Consider the following 24,732-nt stretch of genomic DNA (forward strand, 5'->3'; position numbering starts at 1 on the left):
ACAACAATGGATACACACACACATTCTTGTTTTTCGTATTTATTTTAAATATTTCACATTAAATGAAATTTAACCATAGTCAATACAGAGCATAACCACAATAGTACACACAAAGAACTTTAAAAATAAAAGACAAAGGAATACAACCTTCAACAAGTTAAATGCCACTTTACTCTGTAAACAAAAATAAAATAAAACCCTGATGCTAAAAAGATACATATTCAGAGGTAAAATACATATACAAAAACATTTAAACACTAACATAATCCACAACTAGATCACATTCTTTGCAAGAGTACAAATATTAGTACTCTACATCTACAAAATTTCATAATCCTGTTAAAATCAAAACCATCTCTGGTTTATGATACAGCACAATTCATAAGGCAAAAATATAGGCATTATCATCCAGTTCTTTAATTTCACTTGTTTTTAAGGCAAACTTGGAACTTTTTGCTTAGTATTTTAAAATAAACGGGACTTACACATGATAATTTGACAAAATTAACAATAAATTATCTCTAGTTAAATATGTATACGATAAAAAGACATATGGATAACAATTTTTCTCTCTGCAGAGATGTAAACTGGATTTTTAACTCCATATTCACACCAGTAAGAAAACTTGTAAACCTATAGTATTCAAAACTTACTGTTTTCCTCACTCTTTTCAAATGTATATCAACACTGAATCAACATCCTGTAAGTGAAATCTAATATATATGCAGCCATAGAATAACTGTATCTAATTAAATCATGTCTAATTAAAGTGCTGTTTTACAAAGGAAAAAAAGGTTAAGAAGTAGAACTGGATGTTAACTTGACATGTGACATCTTTGTAAGTTCTTAACTTTCAAACTACAGAGGTTATAGAGGTTATCACAAGTTTATTGAACTTGAAGCAGTATATTTATTGTAGAATCTGATTTTCCTGAAAATGAGCACTTAGGTGACGATACCAGAAATCCAACACCAAAACTGAAAACACACAGCATTATATTTACATATTTTTTCCTTCAAAGTCAGCCAGAGATTTGAAAGCATAATAAATATTTTTAAAATTTTCTATAGTTCTGTATTTCTACTAGAAAATATATCATCCAATTTTAGGAAAGCTGGAGTTATATAAATATTAGTTTTTTACATAATTCTATTTTATGTCATGTCAATAAAACCTAATTGGACACTAGAAGACACAAATGTTTATACATAAATTGGATCTCTGATCACTTCTCATGATGTTGGAAATAAGGAATTAGATTCACCCTTTACCATAACAGTTATTTGGGTATAAGTCTGCCTCACTATATTTTACTCTTTGAATGGAGGCTATATTTGCTTTATATTCCTAGCTCCCATAGCATCTAGCACAGTATCTTGTATGTACAGTAGACCCTCCATATTCATCAAGTTACCAAAATAACTTTTCAAAACCTAATGCCATCCTATTACTTGATAGTACATCCTAGAAAGTAATATTCATTCATGTGTAAAACAGTATTAGCAATAACATGGAAATTACATAACTAAACTATCCTTTGGACTACATTAATCACTTGAGTTCTATGACTATAGTCAACAAATATTAAATGGCTAAAAAATTCCTAACAGATTAAGTCTTATCATAATTACAGAGGGCAATTGTCTTCTAGCTGATTGGATTAATTTCTATTTCCCACTGTACTTTTTTCCAAAATAGTTTACGCAATCTTAAATAGCCTTTGCCTTTCCTTGAGTGTACAAAATTATTTCTAAAATCTTCAGTTCTGGAAATTTATATTACAACATTTTGATCCTTTTTAACGTAAAGAAATGTGGCTTTAAATTCACAAGTTGTCAGTAAAGTATTCATGATGAAACCTCTTACAAATGTGAACAAGAAGGCTCTGTTCTAAGGTTATCAGCTGTCAGGTCACGATACCTCTGGTTGTTATGACAGTAAAGTAGGTTTAGCAAGCCTAACATAAATATTTCTAAATTTGAGGGGTTTTTCGCTTCCTTTTCCCAGGTTTTCATAATTGGTTCTCTAGGATATGGCTCATACTATTGCCCAAGATGTTTCACATTTAGTCTTCACTGAGATGAAATTTAGGTTGTTCCAAAACAGTGATCAACTTATGCCTTTGGTCTAATTTACCAAATGATTATATATTTTATAATAACACGACAGTGGGAATGATATGTACAGAAAACATTGTGAAAATGAGAGGTATAGTATAGATTGGTTTACAATTAAAATAAATTTCTAGTCCTTCAAATTCCCTTATCTTCTGGGGAGAGGGAATTAAAAACCTGGAATAGGATGTATTTAACTATTGATTAACATTTTTAGTATTATCAAGAAAAAATTCTTTTGATTGAAACAGAAAGAAAGTGGAGTTGGGGATTTAAAATTACACATGTGATGCAATCTGTTTTCAATTGCTTTAAACTGCTTTCTTTAAATGAAATCTAGGCCAGTCACAATAGTGCACCTTGTTTCTATTCAACAGATTTATTCAAATCAATGAAAAAGTTATTGCTATATATCATTAAGTTATTCAAACAAGCAACATAGAAAATATTCAGCCTGTCAATTTTATTAGTAGCTCTTGTTGAGTTCTTAATTAGAAAGAGACTAAAATTCACTTGCAAGGTTTTATAATCTGTGCAAATATTTATAAAGCATGAAACTACCTATATGATTAAAGATGAGTTCACATAGTTTTGTAGTATATATTTAAATCTACAACTGGCAGTTTATGGAAGAACAAGGAAAATGGAAAACTGCCCGGCTATAAGTAGTTTTCAAGAAATAACACATATCCTAAAAATGAACCTATGTATTATCATTATAAATGGCTTCTTAACAATAGTTCAGAACATTATGGCACTTAAGAATATAGTATGAATTTTTTTTAAGACAAATATATATTAGTTTTAAAGAGACTATGAAGGAGACAGTGGGCAGTCTTAAAAAAGAAAAACGAAAGAAAAAAATAAGGAAAACAAAATTACTATAGTACCAAAAATACAAGTACCAACACTCTAATGCAAAGTAACGTATTCAAGATTAACAGACATTTACTAAAACATGCAAAACAAAATGAATTAGTCAGTTCTTTTAAATAAGCTGTCACTTAGCTTATAGCAAACAATTTTACTTTAAAAGATCATTTCTTTAGTCAAAGGAGAACTGAATTAGAACCATTACTCAGGTAAACATCGAGTTCCAGTTTTCCTCAATAACTTTAAAATATTCAGTTACCTAAGAAATGTATAAGGTAATGCTTAACTGCCTAGTGCTTTATATTTAATGCATATATTTCTGTTTTTAAGACGGGCATATAACATCCAGCACAACGAAAAACAGACAAAGTATATCTTTAAATCACTATTCAGGAACCATGAAAAGCATAACATAGGCTGCTTGAATAATTTTTGGATGTAAATATTAGTATAATCACCAACATTTTTAATAAGCACAAATGAACCAAGCTAGTAAAAATGAAAAATACTATAAAAACATGTCATGCATATTTCATATTTAACATCCAAAAGAACATTGTCACAGCCTTATAATAGATCCTACAGTTAGCACCATTTTTATATCTGAACACTTTGAAAAAGCAAACAAAAGTCTTAAAAAACTAAAATTATTGTAAGGTTACATGAAAAAACTCAATGTGCACTAAGGGTGGCAACATTTGTCAAATATTTACATCAACACTGGGAAGCCTGCCGTACTTCTATAAAAAGAAATTGAAACGGATATGCTTAACTCTTTCTATCCGTGCTTAGCATAGCATAGATGGGTAACTAAATTCATCCAGCATTAACCTGCCCATATAAAAAAGGCATACACAGTAAATTGATTGCTTAAACAGGACTCCAAATCATGATAGTAAATGCATTTATCTTGCAAACTGATTATATCCCCAGCCCTAAAGCCATTTAGCAGGAAGAAAATCCAGGTGATTCACTAGGTGTGTAATTCACAACCCTTAAAAATAGGGTGGGGTGGGGTGGGGAGCAGCCCTTTGTTTGTTTAAAATGTGAAGCATCTGAGTTTATATCCAACAGACTATCAGCCTGTCTACTGAGTGACTCAGTATACTCCAGCATCTAAGCATCTCTCATCATGGTGCACAACAAGGAGAAGGGAGAAAGCTACATTTTTTTAAAAAGCAGCAAGGGTTTTTCCACATGTACACTTATGAACATAAAACTATTCTATCCCAGTTTCAGGAAAAAAAAAAAGTGCACAATTCAGTTGGCAAGATCTTTGTTTTTTGTGGTTTTTTTTTTTTTTTTTTTGGATTACTGATTCACTATGTAATCAAGAGCAATCAAAGCTACTTGTCAGTTCAAAGTACCCAACAAAACTTTGAGTCTTCATGCCATTTTAAGTTAAAGAGAAAGCAGTGTAGCTTTGTGGCTTCAGAAACCTGGGCATCCTCTCATGCGTCACGAGGTCCGTCACTACACTATTTCCACAAGTCCACACTAGTTAAAGTGCAGTGAGTCCAAAATTGCAGCGACAGTATATCATGCCAGCTGAATCCAGCCACGTATCTGAGATAGGGTCATATTTCTGCACGGTATTCAGATATGAAGACCCTGAGTGACCACCAACTACATAAAGGTAGTTATCAATTACTGCAGCACCAACTCCTAGGAAAGGTAGGTTAAAAAAATAGGAGGAAAAATATGTTAACCACGAAGCTGACTTCACACTAAATTTGTATTTAAATGTTTTCTTAAAATACATTTCAACAATCTATTATTCATTTTACAAGCAACAGAGCAATACGTGCTTACCGGGAAAAAAAATCCCTTCATATAAAACAGCTCAAGCATTCCTTCACCTCTCCTCCCCAATCCTACTCTCCCTCTCCACCACAGTTAAGTATTAAGAATGTAGTATGTATCTTTCCACAAAACTTTCTTCTCAATTTAAATTTCTATTTTTTAAAAAATCATTTACTTGTTTTCAAATATATTGACATTTTAAATATATATTAAACTATATAATTTATGCTTATAAATTCTACTTTATATACAGTTCTAAAAAGAACAAGGCTACCCTATTATTTTATATTTTCATTGTTTTGGGGCTTTCTCACTCAATGGTACCACAGAAACTCATTATAGTAGATGACTAAAACAGTGCATCCCATTTTCTCTTTTCAATTTCCTTTGTATGTTTATTTTTCAGGAGTTTCTTTAATCATAAATGCAAGGGATACTCCTAAAGCATTTCCACCAGTAAAATATTCCTCTTAAAATCATGTGATTTGAGTTTGGGTTCAAGGATAATTTCTTTTCCTCAAAGAAGTATTTGTTTATCTTTATGCAACCTGAAGTCCAATCCTTTCCAGATCAACTGTATCTCTTGAGGAAGAGAGAACATTTGAAAGTGAACAGGCAGACCACTGATGTACAGTAATAAAAACCAAAAAACCAAATAGAACAATCCAAAGATACTGTGTGTGTGTAAGACATAAAACAACATTTGTTACATGGACAAAAAGAGCTTCTATCAGATACTTTCTGTTATCAGTATTTCTCAAAATGTACTCTATAAGTTTAAAAAAATAACAATATGTGCATTGGCATATTAAAATAAGAAATCTATATAGTTTTGTCTAATCAAGATTGTCTGTCAAGTTCATCATAAAGGTTTTTTCTGGACAAGTCATTTACTGTTATATCCCAAGAAACTACTATTTTAAGAATATCACTATAAAAACATATTGTCCTATATGTTTAGATATTGGGACATTATTATTACCTGTTCTGGGTTCTTTCATTGGTCTGCACACAGTCCACTGATTTTGATGAGGATCGTATCTTTCAATGCTTGACAAATGTGAAACACCATTATGTCCACCCACCACGAAAATAAAGCCTAGCATGACACCCACACCAAAGTGAATCCTTTTATCTGCCATAGATGCAACCATCTCCCAGGAGTCTTTACTTGGATCGTAACGCTCCACACTGCAAACATTCACAAAAGAAAGAATTAATTCACATGTTCTTTGGGTCACTCTTCCTCCTAAAGCAACTAAAACCCACCAGAGTTTTAAAAGTGCAAATGGATAGACATAAAACAAGAGCAGTTTGTTCCAAATATTTATATTTTGCTGATAAAAATCGCAGGATAAAAGCTTACCTTGTAGACTGGTGCAGTAACAGCCATATCCTACTCCATTATATTGTACGAACAGGAAGGTGTGTGAAGGGCATAGAGCCTTTGAAGTCAGAAAATTTGGATTCAAGTATAATGCATACCCAAAGCTGTATAAACCCTGGCCCTACTACTTTGGATTTGTGTAACCCTAGAGAAGTCATTTCCTCTCATCTGCAAACATGGGGATAATACAACATCAAGGATTCATGTAAGAATAAAGTCCAGTGAATATGCATGTGAAAGGACTTTGAAAATCACATACTGAACATACATGTTTCCTAAAGATACTAAGGATCTTCCACTCAACTATGAGAAGGAAAGACGGTGAGGAGGAAAAGAGGATTTTTTCTTACAGGTGAATTCATGGTGACTTACTTCAGAATAAACACTACAGATTTCCAAACACAAACTGGCTAATCATAATAATCTGAGTCATTCAGGAGAATTCCTTCAGGACTCAGATCAAGTCATTCAGGATTTAGATCAAGTGTGCATTCCAAGAATTCTTGGCATTTCCAAACTGGATTAGGAAATTCAAATCAAATCAGAATTTCCAGAAAAGTTTCCCTGGAAAATCCCAGAAGGCCTCGAAGCCTATGCTTTGCCCTGAAGGGGCACAAAGGTAAGTGGGCTGAGCCTATGCTGGTTCCAGCCTAACTTCTCAAGAAAGCCTGAAGCATTTGAGAGTCAGTCTGGAGTTCAGAATAGGGACTAGGCTAGACTAAAAGACTAAACTATAACTATTTCTGAAAGTACACCAGGATAAAGAGAGTAAGAGCAAAATCACCAAACAAGAAAAGTCTCGTGATTAACTTGTAACAAGAACTTAAAACTTCAACAGCATTATCTCAAAATTAAAGTATGTAATCTTTTATCTTACAAATTTCTGCTAGCGGCTTTTCAAAGAACACAAATGCATGTCTGGGCTCCAGATACTTTTCCTTCAACTAAAGGAGCAACAAAAAGGAGGAAAAATTTAGTCTGCACAGAAATAAAAATTTATAGACGAAATACTATTGTGTAACTGCTTTCTCAGTCTGTTAACAAACCACCACACACTCTTTCATTAAAATGCTTATAATAAATAAAATATGTACCACTATTGCAGATAAATACTATTAGATTCCTGGTGAATTTTTAAGCAGAATTAAAAATTTCGTGGGAAAAAAAATACCATTAGAGATGGTATTTTTAGAACCTCAACTTTCAACAAAGGATCAGAATTATGATTAATTTTCCTTATAAGCAGTCACTTTATACTTTTTTCCTCATATCTATTTCTCCTTTATTAAAAGAATACTACAAAACACAGAAATTTCACATTTAAACTCTAGCACAGCTCAGATACATAATGATACACGTATGATTATAGAATAAGAATACAGAAAGGCATATTTAAATAAGGTTTAAAGTTTATGATGCATTATAATACCTTAGAAGTGTACAGAAATGACACTTTTCACTTTTTTATTCTATTAAGCAGTGCAATAACAGATCATTCACATACAAACACCCACACACACACTTACACATACACACACTATCCCAAATCGAAAGTGATCTAACTTCACCATATTTTCAGACTCATGAATTTTAAAATCCAGTCCATTTATACTGATGAATGAGTAAAATTTAATAAGTGGGAACTGATTTTTAGGTGTGTATTAAATCTCCATGTAGATAATTACAGACATACTCGCACGTGGAGCAGACTAAGTCTCCCAAGTACCTATTAACATTTTTTTTAAATTAGAGAAGTTCATTTATATGCACAAATCATTTAAAATCTAGAAATCACTGTTAATGATACTTTCAAAAACCCACAAGCATATGCAACTTGATTAAGTTCAATACCTGTTCATGTGGGCAGGACCATACCCTCCAATGGCGTATATCATTCCATCCAACACTGCTGCAGCAAAACAACTTCTTGTCGTAGTCATGGGTGCCACAGGTTGCCATTTTCTTACTTTGGGAATATACTTCTCTACAGATTGCAAGTAAGACTGTCCATCATAACCACCCAAAGCATAAAGTTCTCCTGCAAGTACCACTACTCCAAGGGTACTACGACTCTCATTCATCCTCTCGAGAGAAGTCCAAGTATTTGTATCAGGATTCCAGCATTCTACTGAATTTTCATGTTTTCTGATAGTGATGCCAGGACGCACGTTAGTTTCAATACCACCTATAACATACACTTTTTGGTCTAAAACGCATATTCCAAATTCATAGCGAGGAATGTTTAGGGGTGCCAAACCAATCCAAGAGTCATTCTGAGGAAAGTACATCTCCACACTAAAGAACAAGCAGACAAACATTAAAATTTAAAACATCAAAATGGCCCATAAACAATATCTGGCAAAATAGAAGATACACATATGCTCTGATACAGCTATTGCATTCTTGTGTATCTATTCTACGGAATGCCTAGACAGATAGTTTGCAAAAGGACACAAATAGAGAAATATTTATAGCAGCACAACACAATCATCTATCAAAAGGAGAATGCATAAATGTGATGTGTCCACCCTATGACTAAGCAATTCCATTCCTAGATATGCATGCAAAAGAAATGCACATATATATATATATATGTATGTACAATGATGTTCACAGTAGCATTATTTTTAATAATCAAAAACTGAGAATAATCAGATTTCTCATCAATTATAAAATGGGTTAGTAAACTGTGCATATCTTGTAAGAAAATACTATACAGCAATGAAAACGAACAAACTACAACTACACACACCAGCAGTGAACCTCACACATATAATGTTCAGGGAAACAGGCCAAATTGATTCTGCAATACAGTTTCACTTCCATCAAATTCAAAAGCATTTCTAATCTCTAGATTAGAAATGAGGATAGCAGTTACCTTCAGAGAGGACAGGGAGGGACCTTAAGGGTGGCTTGTGAGTGTTGGTTATACTCTTTTCGTGAAATGGTTTGTAATGCTTACTTGGTGATAACTCATTGAGCTGTATACTTGGGATTTGTGAACTTTTCTATATATGTGGAACATTTCAACTAATTTTTATAGTTAACATATTCATTACAGAAAGAAAATGTTATATTATGTCCATCTACTATAATGGAGAAGGCAAGGAGAAGGCAATGGCAACCCATTCCAGTACTCTTGCCTGGGAAATCCCATGGACGGAGGAGCCTGGTAGACTACAGTCCATGGGGTCGCGAAGAGTCGGACTCAACTGAGTGACTTCACTTTCACTATACTATCATATACCAATAAAATTAAATGAACTATTTCCTCATGCAATCTCAATTTTATAAACTTTCTGTTCAAAGAAAACACATCCTTAAAGAATATATATGGTATTACTGCATTTATATATAAAAATTTACAAAGCCTAACTATATATTGGGGCACATATGTGGCAAAATTACAACAAAATGCAAAGGAATAATCCATTAAAAATTCAGAATAGTGGTTACTTCTGGGGGAGAGAAGGAGATGGTATTCAGGAGGGGCATGAGGGAACTTTAAAGGTATTGTTAGCCCAACCTCAACAATACCAGTTTTAAACCACAATTAAAATGTACACCAAGACTTTTTAAAAGATAAAGAACCCACTAACTGACTTTGATTTAAAAAACAACAGTCTCCTCTTATTGGAGGAAACTCATTCTACTAAATGTCTGGAAATATTTTAGAATATTAAACAAATATATTAAACATAAACGTTTTCATAAAGCAATCTCAGTTAAGAGAAAAGCAAAGGTAACATCCAGCTATATTTTCAATGTACAAAAGTTATCTGTGTAACACAACACTGTTAATCAACTATATCTAATATAAAATAAAAAACAGACTAAAGTTACCAGTGGAATGCTCTAAATCATGATTGCTATGGGTCTAATTCAACCCACCAGCTACTTTTGTAAACACAGTTTTATTGGAACCCAGCCATTTCATGTTTATGTATTGTCTATGGCCACTCTTGTACTACAATGACAGACTTAGGTAGTTACACAGACCATATGCCCACAAAGTCTGAAATATTTACTATTTGGCTGGCTCTTCACAGAAAAAGTCTGACAACTCCTATTTAAGTTATTAGAAAAGAAAGCACCATTTTACTACTGTTGTTAAAAAATATTTACATGAAGAAAATAAATTGCATGGAAATTCCAAGACTTGTATTAGTATCCTATTTTTTATTTCCTTAGTGGTTATTCTGATTAATTGTACTCATTCAGACACATTCTTGTCCCAGTCTGCCTTCATCACAGATTCTGAGCTCTCTTCTTTAGCATTGTCTGATATAGCTAGTAATAATAAATCCTCTCTGACCTAGTCTGACTCAAAGATGTAAATGATTTCACAAAGGGAAAAAAAAGGGCATAAAATGGTAGAAAAGTTCACGAGTAAGTAGGACGGATAAAATTTTTGCACTGGGAGGGAAGAGGGGTTAATTGAGAGTGTTACAGAGAATGGACAACAATCTGATTAAAACAGACAGATAAGTGTTTTAAGAAGAAGAGAAAAAATCAAAAAAGCAAAGAAAGTAAACAGGAAAATAAAACTATTTTAAAAATATTAAAAAATCAGCAAATTTTAAGAGTATACAATCTATTAATGTGTGTTGTGCTAAGTCGCTTTAGTCGTGTCCGACTCTTTGCAACGCCACGGACCACAGCCCGCCAGGCTCCTCCGTCCATGGGATTTTCTAGACAAGAATACTGGAGTGGGTTGCCATTTCCTCCTCCAGGGGATCTTCCCAACCCAGGGATCAAGCCCACGTCACATCCATCCTTTAAAACCTTATATTTACCTATCTAAACAGGCAAACAGTCCAGATTTTCCTCCTACTGCACAAAGTACTTTGGGAGCACAGCGAGGTCGTGTCATCAAGACTGTCTGATGAGACAGTCTGTGTTCGGGCATAAAGTGGTACTTCAGAGCTTCATTCAAAAGATGTTTACAAGTGCGATCATCACGAATAAGATGATTTGCTTCATATAATCTAGTGAGAAACTTAACACTGAGCAACGGTAATCGCACACTGTTAAGTAGCTGAGCTAAGTACTTCTGGCGTTCTTGGACATCATACTTGATCCAAGACTCAAGTGCATAAAAAACAGTCTCTTCAGTAGCTACATTCAAACAGTCATTGGAAACGATTTCATCCAAATCAGCATGAGTGAGCTCAAAAAACTCTTCAGTCTGGCAAACAGCTTCAAAATTCTGGCATATGTATTTAGTGGCTGCCAAATAAAGGTCATGGCAACCATACGTCTCTGCAAAACGAGAAATTCCAATACAATTACCAGGATCAAGTTGGCTTTCAAGAAATGCGCAACATTCTTTCAGGACAAGTTTTATCTGCAGTAGGTTTGCTGCTGGAAGGAGAGATTCAACTGTATCTTGTGAAATAAAAACAGTCCCTGTATAGGCATATTCCACAATGGCCTGGAGAGCAGTCTCATCAATGCACTGAAACTCAACTTCACTGTTCTCTTTTTCAGAGAGGTTTCCAGTGAACATAGCTTTGAAATACGGGCTGATGCTGGCAAGTACCACTTTGTGAGCGTGAATTTTAACATCACCTACTCGAAGAATGATGTCACAGAGTTCGTGATGTTGACGAAGAAGATTCAAGCCTTGTAGAAGTTGTTCAGAATGTAAGTGGGTTAAGTTAGCAAGCATGTAGGTCGGGGATGTGTGGTCCATCTACAGAAAAACAAAAGGCAAGGACAGCTATTTCAAAATAACCTTACAAATGATTCCTTTTTCAAGTAGCACAAAATAAATGAGATTTGTTGTTTATCTGCATGTTTGTTGGTTTTTAAATACCTTATACTACATACTAGACAGAGGCTTTTAGAGTTATTAATAGAAAGGATGTTAACAATCATTCAACTCCGTTATTATAGATATTAGGAAACAGAGGCTCCAAAATGATACAAGTCTCTTGACATGGACTTTTGAATCAGAACTCTGCCAACTCTTCTGTTTCCCTTCATTAGATTCAAGTCTGAGCTATCCCTGAAATAAAACACAATAGTGAAGAAAAAAAAAAAAAAACTGCTTAAAGGAAAATTAATTTTGAAACAATGCTTGTAGTTATTTGGCTATTTTTCTCAATAATGATATCAATGTCTGTCAATCTAATCAACAGATACTTTAACTGAAATGCAATTTCATGTTAACTCACATACTTTACCCAAAGATTCAATAATTATTTTGAAAAAGCATGCTGAATTTATAAAGATACCACTACTGTCAACTGATTCGATGACAACAAAAACTTAATGTGAACACAGTCTGGTATTCTATAAGGGCAATAAGGCTCACTTACTGATCTAGACCATACCTACTCAACTCCTGATACGTCTGGATCATACCCATTCCATCTACTTAACACCCTGTGCTTCTGGAAGATGAAAAAGAATAAAAATAGAAAAGAAGAGAAAAGACGAGACAGGAAAGATGAAGAAAAAGTGAGAGGCAATAAGAATTGGGGTATGTTGAGTAACTGCTCTAGCAAAAGACATCCCCAACCTAATCCCTGGAAGCTTTGAATGGTACTTTACATGGCAAAAAAAAAAAAAAGACTGTATAGACATGATTGAGGATTTTGAGATGGTGAGATTATCCTGGATTATCCAAGTACAATCACATTTACTTTATAAGAAGGCAGAAGGAGATCTGACACAGATAGAAGAAAAGAAGGTAATCTGACCACAGAGGCAGAGACTGGAGGGATGCAGTCACAAACCAATTAACACTGGCAGCCACCAGAAGCTGGAAGAGGTGAGGCACGCATTCTCCCCTGGAACCTCCAGAGGGCACACAGCCCTGCCAACACCGTATTTCAGGCCAGTGTTACTAATTTCAGACTTTTGGCCTCTGTGACTGTAAGAGAATAAAGTTCTGTTATTTTAAGCAACTGAGTTTGTGGTAATTTGTTATAGCAGCCATAAGAAATCAATACACCAACACTTCAGAAGGGCTCACAGCAGCTGTTTAGAATAGATGAAAGGATCGTAAGGCATCTACACGATACGAACTGTTTCTTTCCTATCTCATTCACTCTTCAAACACAAGTTTCAGGGATAATAATAATAATCTTTAAAAAGCAGAAGATTAGCTCCTATTTTAAAAGTATTATCAAATAAATTACAAAATTCTGAACATTAGTAAATAATATGAATGTTGGTAGGCTGGGGAGAATCTAACACTTCATTCCTGGGGCATTTTTAAGTGAAAATACTCAAATATTAAAACTTTGATCTTCACTAAGAATGTCATCATTTCACATTTGTTTCATCTGAATTTTATATATGTGAAAAATTTTTGTTAACATGACATTATAACTGATATCACCAACCTCTACTTCTGATCTCTCCAAATAATCCTATATACATCTAACAGAATAATTCTCAATCAGGGTACAGACAAGTCTCAAGAAACTTGTTGGTTTTCCAGTAGGTACTTTATTCCAGGACAGAATATTTTAAGAAAACAGCAACCAGAAGGCATATGTTTAGATCTGGATCTGTTCTTTTTACTTACTATAGTACTGACCTCTTAAACTTATTTAACTTCTTTTTTAAGCCTTCATTTAATAGAAAAAAACTAGTTAATTATCTAGACTAAAAAGAAAAAAATGAACAACAGGAAAGGTGAGTAGACATACAAAATAAACAATAGAACTAGAAAGTGGTCCTGGCTACTTTACATCATTAACTTTATCTTACCTTGAATTTCCTTATCAAAGTGAGATCATAATATCAATAATGCATGAATGAATGCTAAGTCACTTCAATCGTGTCCGACTCTTTGAGACCCTATGGACTGTAGCCCACCAGGCTCCTCTGTCCATGGGATTCTCAAGAATACTGAGTGGGTTGCCATGTTCTTCTTCAGGAGATCTTCCTGGCCGAGAGATTGAACCCACATCTCTTAAGTCTCCTGGCAAAGGCACGCAGGTCTCTTTACCACTAGCAGAACCTGGGAAGCCCAATGTTAGTAATACCTGAACTATACGTACCTCACAGTTTTTGAGGATCAAATTAGATAATGTACATGAAAACACAACAGACTGTAAGAATGATGAGTACAGGATACTATGGTGAGGCAACAGAAATGTAACAGTATTAGTGAAGAACAGGGCCCTTGGAAATACAAGATAATGAGTTTTAGTCCTAACTGGCTCATATACTGTTATATGGAATTGGTACATTACTTAATGCAAGTATTAATTCTGTCATCCATAAAACAAGAATACAACCATATTTCGAAGGTTACATGAAAACGGTTTTATAAAGTTTCAGTTCAGTTCAGTTCAGTTGCTCAGTCGTGTCCAACTCTTTGTGACCCCATGAATCGCAGCACACCAGGCCTCCCTGTCCATCACCAACTCCCGGAGTTCACTCAAACTCATGTACATCAAGTCGGTGATGCCATCCAGACATCTCATCCTGTCATCCCCTTCTTCTCCTGCCCCTAATCCCTCCCAGCATCAAGGTCTTTTCCAAAGAGTTAAGTCTTCGCGTGAGGTGGCCAAAGTACTGGAGTTTCAGCTTTAGCCATCAGTCCTTCCAATGAACACCCAGGAATGATCTCCTTTAGGAGGGACTGGTTGGATCTCCTTGCAGTCCAAGGGACTCTCAAGAGTCTTCTCCAACACCACACTTCAAAAGCATAAATTCTTCAGCACTCAACTTTCTTCACAGTCCAACTCTCACATCCATACATGACCACAGGAAAAACCATAGCCTTGACTAGACAGACCTTTGTTGACAAAATAATGTCTCTGCTTTTGAATATGCTATCTAGGTTGGTCATAACTTTCCTTCCAAGGAGTAAGCGTCTTTTAATTACATGGCTGCAGTCACCATCTGCAGTGATTTTGGAGCCCCCCAAAATAAAGTCTCTCACTGCTTCCACTGTTTCCCCATCTATTTCCCATGAAGTGATGGGACCAGATGCCATGATCTTTGTTTTCTGAATGTTGAGCTTTAAGCCAAATTTTTCACTCTCCTATTTCACTTTCATCAAGAGGCTTTTAGTTCCTCTTCACTTTCTGCCATAAGGGTGGTGTCATCTGCATATCTGAGGTTATTGATATTTCTCCAGGCAATCTTGATTCCAGCTTGTGCTTCTTCCAGCCCAGTGTTTCTCATGATGTACTCTGCATAGAAGTTAAATAAGCAGGGTGACAGTACACAGCCTTGATGTACTCCTTTTCCTATTTGGAACCAGTCTGTTGTTCCATGTCCAATTCTAACTGTTGCTTCCTGACGTGCATACAGGTTTCTCAAGAGGCATGTCAGGTGGTCTGGTATTCCCATCTCTTGAAGAATTTTCCACAGTTTATTTTGATCCACACAGTCAAAGGCTTTGGCATAGTCAATAAAGCAGAAATAGAAGTTTTTCTGGAACTCTCTTGCTTTTCCCATGATCCAGCGGATGTTGGCAATTTGATCTCTGGTTACTCTGCCTTTTCTAAAACCAGCTTGAACATCAGGAATTTCACAGTTCACATATTGCTGAAGTCTGGCTTGGAGAATTTTGAGCATTACTTTACTAGCATGTGAGATGAGTGTAATTGTGCGGTAGTTTGAGCATTCTTTGGCATTGCCTTTCTTTGGGGTTGGAATGAAAACTGACCTTTTCCAGTCCTGTGGCCACTGCTGAGTTTTCCAAATTTGCCGGCATATTGAGTGCAGCACTTTCACAGCATCATCTTTCAGGATTTGAAAGAGCTCAATTGGAATTCCATCACCTCCACTAGCTTTGTTCGTAGTGATGCTTTCTAATGCCCAGTTGACTTCACATTCCAGGATGTCTGGCTCTAGGTGGGTGATCACACCATCGTGATTATCTTGGCTGTGAAGATCTTTTTTTGTACAGTTCTTCAGTGTATTCTTGCCACCTCTTCTTAATATCGTCTGCTTCTGTTAGGTCCATACCATTTCTGTCCTTTATCGAGTCCATCTTTGCATGAAATGTTCCCTTGGTATCTCTGATTTTCTTGAAGAGATCTCTAGTCTTTCCCATTCTCTTGTTTTCCTCTATTTCTCTGCACTGGTCGCTGAGGAAGGCTTTCTTATCTCTCCTTTCTATTCTTTGAAACTCTGCATTCAGATGCTTATATCTTTCCTTTTCTCCTTTGCTTTTCACTTCTCTTCTTTTCACAGCTATTTGTAAGACCTCCCCAGACAGCCATTTTGCTTTTTTGCATTTCTTTTCCATGGGGATGGTCTTGATCCTTATTTTCCATACAATGTCACGAACCTCATTCCATAGTTCATCAGGCACTCTATCAGATCTAGTCCCTTAAATCTATTTCTTACTTCCACTGTATAATCATAAGGGATCCAATTTAGGTCATACCTGAATGGTCTAGTGATTTTCCCTAATTTCTTCAATTTAAGTCTGAATTTGGCAATAAGGAGTTCATGATCTGAGCCACAGTCAGATCCTGGCCTTGTTTTTGCTGACTGTATAGAGCTTCTCCATCTTTGGCTGCAAAGAATATAATCAATCTGATTTTGGTGTTGACTATCTAGCGATGTCCATGTATAGAGTCTTCTCTTGTGTTGTTGGAAAAGGGTGTTTGTTATGACCAGTGTGTTCTCTTGGCAAAACTCTATTAGCCTTTGCCCTGCTTCATTCCACATTCCTAGGCCAAATATGCCTGTTATCCCAGGTGTTTCTTGACTTCCTACTTTTGCATTCCAGTCCCCTATAATGAAAAGGACATCTTTTTTGGGTGTTAGTTCTAAAAGGTCTTGTAGGTCTTCAAAGAACTGTTCCAACTTCAGCTTCTTCAGCATTACTGGCTGGGGCATAGGCTTGGATTACCATGATACTGAATGGTTTGCCTTGGAAAACAAACAGAGATCATTCTGTTGTTTTTGAGATTGCATCGAAGTACTGCATTTCAGACTCTTTTGTTGACCATGAGGGCTACTCCATTTCTTCTAAGGGATTCCTGCCCACAGTAGTAGATATAATGGTCATCTGAGTTAAATTCACCCATTCCAGTCCATTTTATCTCGCTGTTCCTAGAATGTCAGCATTCACTCTTTCCATCTCCTGCTTGACCACTTCCAATTTGCCTTGATTCATGGACCTGACATTCCAGATTCCTATGCAATATTGCTCTTTACAGCATCGGACCTTGCTTCTATCACCAGTCGCATCCACAACTGGGTACTGTTTTTGCTTTGGCTTCATCCTTTCATTCTTTCTGGGAGTTATTTGTCCACTGATCTCCAGCAGCATATTGGGCACCTACTGACCTAAGTTCCACAAAACCTGAAGTGCTATGAATACAGCACTTGTCTCATTCTCTTCTCATGGTCCTCACTTTCACCGGTTTCATTCTTTCCATAATGACCTTTCACGTCAATAAAGCTCATGTAATTACAACAGCTCAATATAAGTATTTTCTTACCATTTGCCAGATTTTGTCTATAAACTTTCTCCTCTCCCATCTTCTATCCAATTCCAATTTTGAAAAGGCTAGGTCACAATTAATTTCATCTGAAAGTCTATAAACATTTAGGTACTCAATTCCTTTACATGCAATTAATTAAAAATGGTGTCTTGTGAAACATATCCCTCTCTACTCTCATTTGTCTGATTTAACAAGGAGATGTTATTCAGAATGAAAAGTGAGCAACAAACAGGAAACTGAATGATACAGAAAATAAGAGTATGAAAAAGGACACCTGTTTAATACAATGAGAGAAGAAAGGGAAATAAAAGGTATATTGATTGGAAAGAAAGAAACAAAACTATCTTTGTTGGCAGATGACATGACTGTCTATGTAGAAAATCCAAAACAAAAAACCCCCCAAACACTGAAACTAGGAAGCAATTATAGCAAGTTTACAAGATACAAGGTCAATATACAAAAGTCAATTACTTTTCTACAAAGCATCAATGAACAAGTAAAAGTTGAAATTTAAAACATATTATCATTTACATAACACCTAAAAATTGAAATACTTATATATAAATCTAACAAAATATGTAGAAGATCTATGAGAAAAAGTATAAAATTCTAATAAAAGAAAGCAAAGAACTAAATAAATGGAGAGATATTCCATGTTCATGGATAAGACTCTCAACATTATCAAGATGTCGATTCTTCCTGACTTGCACTACGGATTCAACGTAATCCCAATCAAAATTCTAGCAAGTTATTTTGTGGATGGTGAAAACTGATTCTAAAGTTTTCACAGAGAGACAAAATACCCGGAATAGCCAACTCAATATTGAAAAAGAAGAATAAAGTCGAATGACTGATACTACCCAATTTCAAGCATTATTATAAAGCTATAGTAATGAAGACAGAACGGCACCAGTGAAAGCGCAGACAAATAGACCAGTGGAACAGATCAGAGAGTCTAGAAATAGACCCACATAAACACAGTTAACTGATCTTTAACAAAGCAAGAAAGGCAATACAATGGAGGTCTTTTCAACAAATGGAGGTGGAATGGATATCCACAAATAAAAAAATGCAACTGCACACAGTCCTTACTTATATCCTTCAGAAAAATTAACTCAAAACGGATCACAGACCTAAATGTAAAATGCAAAACTATAAAACACTTAGAAGATAACACAAGAGTAAATTCTAGATGACCCTGGGTATGGCAATGATTATTTTTAGATATGACACCAAGGCATAATCTGTACAAGAAAGAATGGCAAGCTGGACATCCCTATTAAAAACAAAACAAACACACATACATTCACTCACGCACAGAAAACCCACAAAAACTTCTAACTTGGGAAAAACTTGTCAAGAGAATGAGAAGACAAGCCCCACACTGGGGGAAAATATCTTTGAAAACCACAACTGATAAAGAACTATTATTCAATTAAACAAAGAACTTTTAAAATTAAACAATAAGAAAATTAACAACCTGATTAAGAAATGGATTAAAGACCTTAACAGACACCTCACCAGAAAAGATACAGATAGTAAGTAAGCAGATGAAATGATGTCACGGGTCATCAGGAAATTGCATATTAAGACAACAATGAAATACTACCTCACACCTATTAGAATGGTTAAAACCCAGAACCCTGAGAACACCCAACGTGAGGGACAATATGGGGCAAAAGGAACTTTCATTCATGGCTAGTGGGAATCCAAAATTGTACAGCAACTCTGGAAGACACTTTGATAGCTTCTTATAAAACTAACCTGTATGGTTTTATAAGTGACTTCCCTGGTGGCTCAGACGATAGAGCGTCTGCCTACAATGCAGGAGACCTGGGTTCAATCCCTGGGTCGGGAAGATCTTCTGGAGAAGGAAATGGCAACCCACTCCGGTATTCTTGCCTGGAAAATCCCACGGATGGAAGAGCCTGGTAGGCTACAGTCCATGGGGTCGCAAAGAGTCAGACATGACTGAGCGACTTTACTTTTCTTTCTTATAAAACTAAACATACTCTTATCATACAATCCTGCATTCCCCTTCCTCAGTATTTACCCAAATGAACTGAAAATTTATGTCCACACAAAAACTTGCACGTGGATGTTTACAGCAACTTTATTTTGAAGTGCCAATACTTGGAAGCAACCAAGGTGTCCTTCAGTAGGTGAATGGGTAACTATTAAACTATGCTACATCAAGACTGCAGAATATTATTCAGTGCTAAAAGAAATGGGCTGTCGAGCTCCTAAAAGACATAGAGAAAATGTCTTATCAGGTAAAAGAAGCCAACCTGACAATGCTATACACTGCAAGAGTCCAATTATATGATATTCTGGAAAAGGTAAAACTATAAAGACAGTAAAAATATCAATGGTTGCTAGGGGTTTTGGGGAGGGAAGATGAATAGGCAAAGCACTCAGGACCTTTAGGGCAGTGAAATTACTCTATATAACACTATAATGGTAGATAGGTATCATTATACACCTGTCCCAACCCACAGAATATACAACACTGAGAATGAACCCTAAGGTGAATTATGGACTTTGGGGGATAATGCGTCAATGTAAGTTCACCTATTAAAACAAACACACCACTACGGTGGGGGACATGGACGATGGGGGAAGGTATGCTCGTGCTGGTGAAGGGTGTAAATGGGAAACCTCTGTACGTTCCTTAATTTTGCTGTGAACCTAAAACTGTACTTAAATCTTTTAAAAAGTAAATCAAGCAGGAAAAATAGGAGATCTAGCTACTTTATAAGTTCATACCTCTCCCAGACTAAATCCTACGATATTTAAAAGAACCTGTGAATGAGACCCCTGAATCATTGCCAGTGCCACAAGACTAAAAACTATTTTAAAAAATAAGACAGTAATTTCTACTAACATCTTGGAAAGGATAATGTTAATTTTAGATAACACTATAAAACAAATTATTAACGAGTTGATTTGTGAATATTGAGAAGATGATGTAGTGATTTCTAACACTAGGATGGACGAACTAACAAGAAGATGTGTCACAGATGAATCTTGGGGTTTCTTTTTATGTATTTGAAAGACTTGCAGATCAGAAAAATACATGATATTTAAAGACATGATTTTGAGAACAAAACCAGAAGTATGATAAGCTAGTTCAGTTAGCTAAACTAGCATGTGGTTGGATAACCACACTACAGTATACTACTTAATGGAATGAGGTCTACCTGGAGGGAGGTTTCTGCTGGTATGGTGTAAGGCCAAGATGAAGATACTGGGGGCAGGCCCTTCAGCTCTGCAGATGATACAAAGCTGCAGAGGACAACAAATACACCAGCCAGTAAAACATGTATCCAAAAAGACCTGACATCTAACAAGAAGAAATTTAAGAGGGATAAACGTTAAGATTCTATAGTGGATTCCAGAACAACTATACAAGTATAGAATAAGAGAGAAAAGACTCACCAGTTGCATGCGAATCTTAGGGAGGTTTAATGTGCATTGATAGAACTATAATACATAGAACTAGAGAGGAGACATTCCCACTTGGCTGGGACAAATGAACAAATACAAACAGGTCAAGGCCAAAGCCTGACTAATCTGACCAGAAAAGATACAGTAAGCCACTTCTGTATTTAGACAGTTTATTACTCACAGACAGTAAAAGACTAAGCTCCCTGGATCCCTGCCCTACACACCAAAAAGGAAAATGCATACAAAGGAGGCTGGATGGCAGCAGCAGTTCTGCATCCCACAGCTCTGCTACGTGAAAGTCTCATACCTCAGCACACTCGCGTGTGTTAGTTGCTTAGTTGTGTCTGACTCTGCAACCCCACGAACTGTACCCGCCAGGTTTCTCCGTCCGTGGAATTCTCCAGGCAAGAATACTGGAGTGGGTTGCCATTTCCTTCTCCAGAGGATCTTCCCAGCCCAGGAACTGAACTCAGGTCTCCTGCACTGCAGGAAGATTCTCTACCGTCTGAGCTAGCAGGGAAGGCCCATCACTCTGGAAAGCTAAAGAGAAACAGCATCATGGCAGACTTCCAGGGGAGACAGAGAGGCACGCAGGAGATGGCCTTGTAGCAGTTCCTTAAGGACCTTCCTCTCTTGTTCCAAGACTCAGATAAGCTTCAGTCCCACAGTCCAAGCTTTTGCCTATGTGTATACATGCAAGGTCAGAATACCATGACGAAGCAGTTTCCCTATACTTACACCCTTTATTGTATTTCTCCTTTTTTCTCTCCAAAATAATAAAAATGATCAAAGTTTTAAAAACCACTCAAGGAAGGATACTGGTAAAGATGACATACATTTTTAAAAGAACACCCATACATATTTCTATCATTGGACTGGATACAAATGACACGATGTCCACTCCCTTTAAGAACTACTGAGAATGAAGTTTAAGAGATTATATTCTTATAACCAAAATGATTTGAACTACGAACTTTAAGAACAGTAAATATAGGGAACTTAAAATGAATTACGTTGAAGATTTGTCATAACACATCAATTTTATTACTTTAAATTTGACTTCTCTCGCTCAAGAAATTTGACTTTAGAGAAATTCACAGAATTTTAAAAAGAGCAAGCTTTAAAACAATGGTTCTCAAAATATGATCCTTACACTAGCAGCATCAGTATCACCTAGGATCTGCTAAAATGCAAATTCTTGAACCCAAGCACACACCTAACCTAAGGATTCAGAAACTACAGAGAGGAAGGAGCAGCAATCTGTGTTTCAAGAATGTATTAGCATTCTTATGCACGTTAATGTTTTAAAATCAGTTAAAATATTTCCAGCACAAGTGTAACTATTTAAAAATTATTACAAATTATAACTGTACCTCCTTCAAAACTATGAATTACAACTGTGACTATACTTGGTTCTTATTTACCCATAAATGGCTAAAAATAGCTCACGGAAGCAAGAATTCCGAATCTTCAAAACCTGACCTTTGCCAGCTTTACACAGTTTCATTTATCTTATCAATAACCTTGTGCACAATGAAAGGTAAGTACCATGGAAAAGAGGAAAGAACAGTGAGTCAAAGTGTGCATTTCAGGGCCAGAGAGATGAATGGGTTCAAGTCAACATTTGACTACTCAGTAGCTGCAGACTTTAGGCAAATTACTTATTCTAAACTTGAACATTCTCATTTGTAAAATCTGTTGTGGATTAAATAGAATGTTTGGTTTGGAGAAACAAATCAGTGGAGAATAGAAAATACAGAAATAGATAATTTAACATGAAAATTTAGCTTATGATAAAGGCAGCATTTCAAAATCAGTGAGGAAAAGTGTGACTTTCAAGTAAACATGTTGAGATAACAGAATAGCCACAAGAAAAAAAGATAAAATTAGATCCCTTCCACATATCTGGGACTTCCCTTGTGGCTCAGAGAGTAAAGCATCTGCCTACAATGTGGGAGACCTGGGTTCGACCCCTGGGTTGGGAAGATCCCCCTAGAGAAGGAAATGGCAACCCACTCCAGTACTCTTGCCTGGAAAATCCCATGGATGGAGGAGCATGGTAGGCTAGTCCATGGGGTCGCAAAGAATCAGACATGACTAAGCCACTTTACTTCCACATATCTACGCCAAGATAAATTCCTAATGGATCAGAGGTATAAATGGAAAAAATGAAAATATACAAGCATTTGTATAAAATGTGTGAATCTCTCTATAACTTGAGATTGAAGAATAGTTTCCTAAGTATGGTACAAGTGAAAAGACAGGTTAGATTAATTACATTAAAAAACTTTGAATAGTTAAAAAATTCATAAGCAAAGAAAAACATGTGAATAAGGTTGAGAAAAATATTTATAATATATATAAAGATGCAACATCAAAAAATAAAACATTCCTAAAATACTCTAGCACTATAAACAGTCTAAAGAAATGAACAGGAGGTTAAAAAATATATGGTTCTTAAGTATATGAAAAATTCTTCAACTTCATTTGTAATCAAATGCATTAAAACTATATGGAGGCCTCTTTTTGTGCCCAGCACAGCGATGGCTAGAGGTCCCAAGAAGCACCTGGAGCCTGTAGCAGCTCCAAAAAACTGGATGCTGGATAAACTGACTGGTGTGTTTGCCCCTCATCCATCTACTGGTCCCCACAAGCTGAGGGAATGTCTCCCCCTAATCATTTCCCTAAGGAACAGACTTAAGTATGCCTTAACAGGAGATGAAGATTTGCAGCAGCGTTTCATTTAGGTCAATGGCAAATTCGCACCAATAACCTACGCTGTTGATTTTATGGATGTCATCAGCATTATTAGACTGGAGAGAATTTTCGTTTGATCTATGACACGAAGGGTCGCTTTGCTCTTCATCATATTACACCTGAGGAGGCCAAGTGTAAGTTGTGCAAAGTGAGAAAGATCTTTGTGGGGACAAAAGGAATCCTTCATCTGGTGACCCATATGCTCGCACCATCCTTGCCTGATCCCCTCATCAAAGTGAAGGACACCATTCAAATTGCCTTGGAGATGGACAAGATTACTGGTTTCATCAAATTTGACACTAGTAACCTGTGCATGGTGACTGGAGGTGCTAACCTGAAAAGAATTGGTGTGATTACCAACCAGAAGAGCCATCCAGGTTCTTTAGATGTAGTTCATGTGAAAAATGCCAATGGCAACAACTTTGCCACTTGGCTCTCAAACATTTTCATTATTGGCAAAGGCAACAAACCATGGATCTCTCCTCCCCGTGGAAAGGGTATTTGCTTTACCATTGCTGTGGAGAGAGACAAAAGACTGGCAGCCAAACAGAGGATGGATAAAATGATCTCCATGTGACGTGACTGGAAAAGTCTTTGTACTTAATTAAAGGCTTTCCTTGTGGCTCAGCTAGTAAAGAATTGGCCTGCAATGCAGGAGACCTGGGTTTGATCCCTGGGTTTGGAAGATCCCCTGGAAAAGGCAAAGGCTATCCACGCCAGTATTCTGGCCTGGAGAATTCCACGGACTGTATAGTCCATGGGGTCACAAAATTAAAGAAAATATCACCAAAAAAAACACCAAAGACAACTATGCTGCTGCTGCTGCTGCTGCTGCTAAGTCGCTTCAGTCGTGTCCGACTCTGTGCAACCCCATAGACGGCAGCCCACCAGGCTCCCCCGTTCCTGGGATTCTCC

General features: G+C 36.2%; 1 protein-coding gene and 1 pseudogene across 3 annotated transcripts in view; one reads left to right on the forward strand and one right to left on the reverse strand.

Moving 5' to 3' along the window:
- Positions 1–23: 23 nt before the first annotated feature.
- Positions 24–24,732, reverse strand: part of KLHL28 (kelch like family member 28) — a 32,646-nt gene continuing 7,937 nt past the window's right edge. The window contains exons 1-5 of one of the 3 annotated variants that reach the window (XM_027521663.1): positions 21,368–21,404; positions 10,975–11,873; positions 8,030–8,473; positions 5,774–5,982; positions 383–4,653 (exon numbers count right to left, since the gene is read on the reverse strand). In XM_027521663.1, the coding sequence (XP_027377464.1) occupies positions 4,490–4,653; positions 5,774–5,982; positions 8,030–8,473; positions 10,975–11,873 (1,716 nt within the window). In that variant the 5' untranslated portion in view covers positions 21,368–21,404 and the 3' untranslated portion in view covers positions 383–4,489. Of the gene's footprint in view, positions 4,654–5,773; positions 5,983–8,029; positions 8,474–10,974; positions 11,874–11,996; positions 13,263–21,367; positions 21,405–24,732 lie in introns of those variants that run through there. The other 2 variants (XM_027521664.1, XM_027521662.1) reach the window with 2 other exon arrangements.
- LOC113879841 lies at positions 23,401–24,493 on the forward strand (annotated as a pseudogene).

This window comes from Bos indicus x Bos taurus, chromosome 21 (genome assembly GCF_003369695.1).
Source record: "Bos indicus x Bos taurus breed Angus x Brahman F1 hybrid chromosome 21, Bos_hybrid_MaternalHap_v2.0, whole genome shotgun sequence".
Classification (NCBI taxonomy): Eukaryota; Metazoa; Chordata; class Mammalia; order Artiodactyla; family Bovidae; genus Bos; species Bos indicus x Bos taurus.